Source organism: Condylura cristata, unplaced genomic scaffold (assembly GCF_000260355.1).
Source record: "Condylura cristata isolate star-nosed mole 26May11 unplaced genomic scaffold, ConCri1.0 scaffold00058, whole genome shotgun sequence".
In the NCBI taxonomy this organism is placed as follows: Eukaryota; Metazoa; Chordata; class Mammalia; order Eulipotyphla; family Talpidae; genus Condylura; species Condylura cristata.
The window spans coordinates 1,076,241-1,077,884 of NW_004567159.1; the positions used below are offsets into that span (position 1 = coordinate 1,076,241).

The following is a 1,644-nucleotide window of genomic DNA, read 5'->3' on the forward strand; positions in this document are numbered from 1 at the left end:
GACAGAGAGGCTGCGTCGCGGGCAGGGACCCTGCCAACGCCCGGTCCCCGCGGCCGCTCGGCCAGGGCGCGCCCACCTGAGATCTGGAAGCAGTGCTCTCCGGGCCCCTCCAGCGGGCAGACGCTCAGCTCCACCAGCGGCAGCAGCCCCTGCGCGGGCAGACGGGCCTCCTGAGCCTGCCCCCCCCCGCGCCCCCCCCCTGCTGCCCGCACCTGGAAAGTGAGGCCTTCTGCGCCGTGAGCCTGGAAGTAGAGGTGGGCGGGGAACAGCTCCAGGTAGCAGTCGCTGACGTCCTGCAGAGAGGCCTGGGTCTGAGCCCCGGGGCCCGGCTGTCCCCGGGGCCCGCCCGGCCTGGTGCCCACCTGGCTGTGCTGGAACCGCAGCTGGACCTTGGCATAGTACACGACCTTGCCCAGGTTCCTGACCGGCACCCTCCGCCTGCCCTTCTTGAACACACTCAGGAACGGCTGCTCGAGGTTTTCCTGCTGGCTCTCTGGGCCCGGGAAGTCCTGGGGGCAGCAGAGCTCGGGGTCGCCCTGGGCTGCAGCCCCCGAGAGCACCCCGCAGGGCACAGCCCCCCACGCGCAGCCTCTTCCCGGGCAGGCCCGCACTCCGGCCTGCACCCACCGCTCGGCGGCTTGGCTTCCACGCCTGGCCAGCGCGGGGCACGCGGGCCCTGCTGTCTAGCTCGGCCAGCGGCACCCAGAGCGGCCTTGCCGCAGGCCCCAGGCCGTCTGCAGTGGCCGAGGGCTCTAGGTCCTTCCTCAGGGATGCCGCGGTCCTTTCCCCCTCGGGGTCCCCTGCTCCTTCGCGGACCCCAGACCTCCCACCCCCACAGCCGCTGTCCCGCTCAGCACCAGGCGGCACGGTGGTACTTGTGGGCCGGCCGGGTGACAGACACGGCCTGTTTGTGCACAAGGCCCTGCTGGCGCCTGGGGCAGGGCCTGGGATATGCCAGGGTCCAGGGCCTGGGGGGAAGGGCTGTGCCCACACGCATACTGGGACACAGAAAACCCTCCGCAAGCGGGCCCCACACTAACTCTGGGGTCAGGCAGAGTGGGCACTGAGGGGCTGAGGTTGCTGTGCCCTGGCCACTGGGGGCAAATCTGGGAGGGTGGACAGACTCCCGCCTGTGGGAGGGGCCTCCTGGCCCACACCCAGGGCGGGGCAAGGCCAGAGGGTACCAGTGGGAAATAGGCCAGAGCCAGCGGGACCACAAGCCTGGCCTGGGGCTGCCAACTGGAGAGGTGGTCAGCCTAGCTCCTGGGGGGGAGGGGTGGTCGTTCAGCTTCTGGGGGGGCTCTGAGGCCCCAGGCATAGGTTCCCCTTGCCCTTCACCGCCCTCAGGCAGAGGGGACACCCAGTCACACAGGGGCTGAGACGCAGCTGTCTGTCCAGAGGGATGGCCTCCCAGGCCCTGGCCCAGGGCCCTGCCGGCTTGTTTGAGGCAGCCCAGGGTCACCACGCGCCCGGCAGGGTGTCCCGGGAGCCGGGAGCACCGGCCGGCCGACGCCGCTCCGCCTGAAGGTGCTCCGGAGGCAAGAAGCTGCCAGCATGGCTGTGCCCAGCCGAGCCACCCCCGGCGCCCTGGCCTGGCGGCCACTCCCGTGCCACCCCCCAGCGTGCCACCCCCGGCGCCCCGGC

General features: G+C 72.0%; 1 protein-coding gene across 1 annotated transcript in view; it reads right to left on the reverse strand.

Moving 5' to 3' along the window:
• The window catches only part of PLEKHN1 (pleckstrin homology domain containing, family N member 1), an 11,556-nt gene that overhangs the window by 3,361 nt on the left and 6,551 nt on the right, over positions 1-1,644 (reverse strand). Inside the window, exons 7-9 of the mRNA XM_012734548.1 lie at positions 363-541; positions 213-293; positions 77-149 (exon numbers count right to left, since the gene is read on the reverse strand). Of these exons, the coding sequence (XP_012590002.1) occupies positions 77-149; positions 213-293; positions 363-541 (333 nt within the window). The remainder of the gene's footprint in view (positions 1-76; positions 150-212; positions 294-362; positions 542-1,644) is intronic.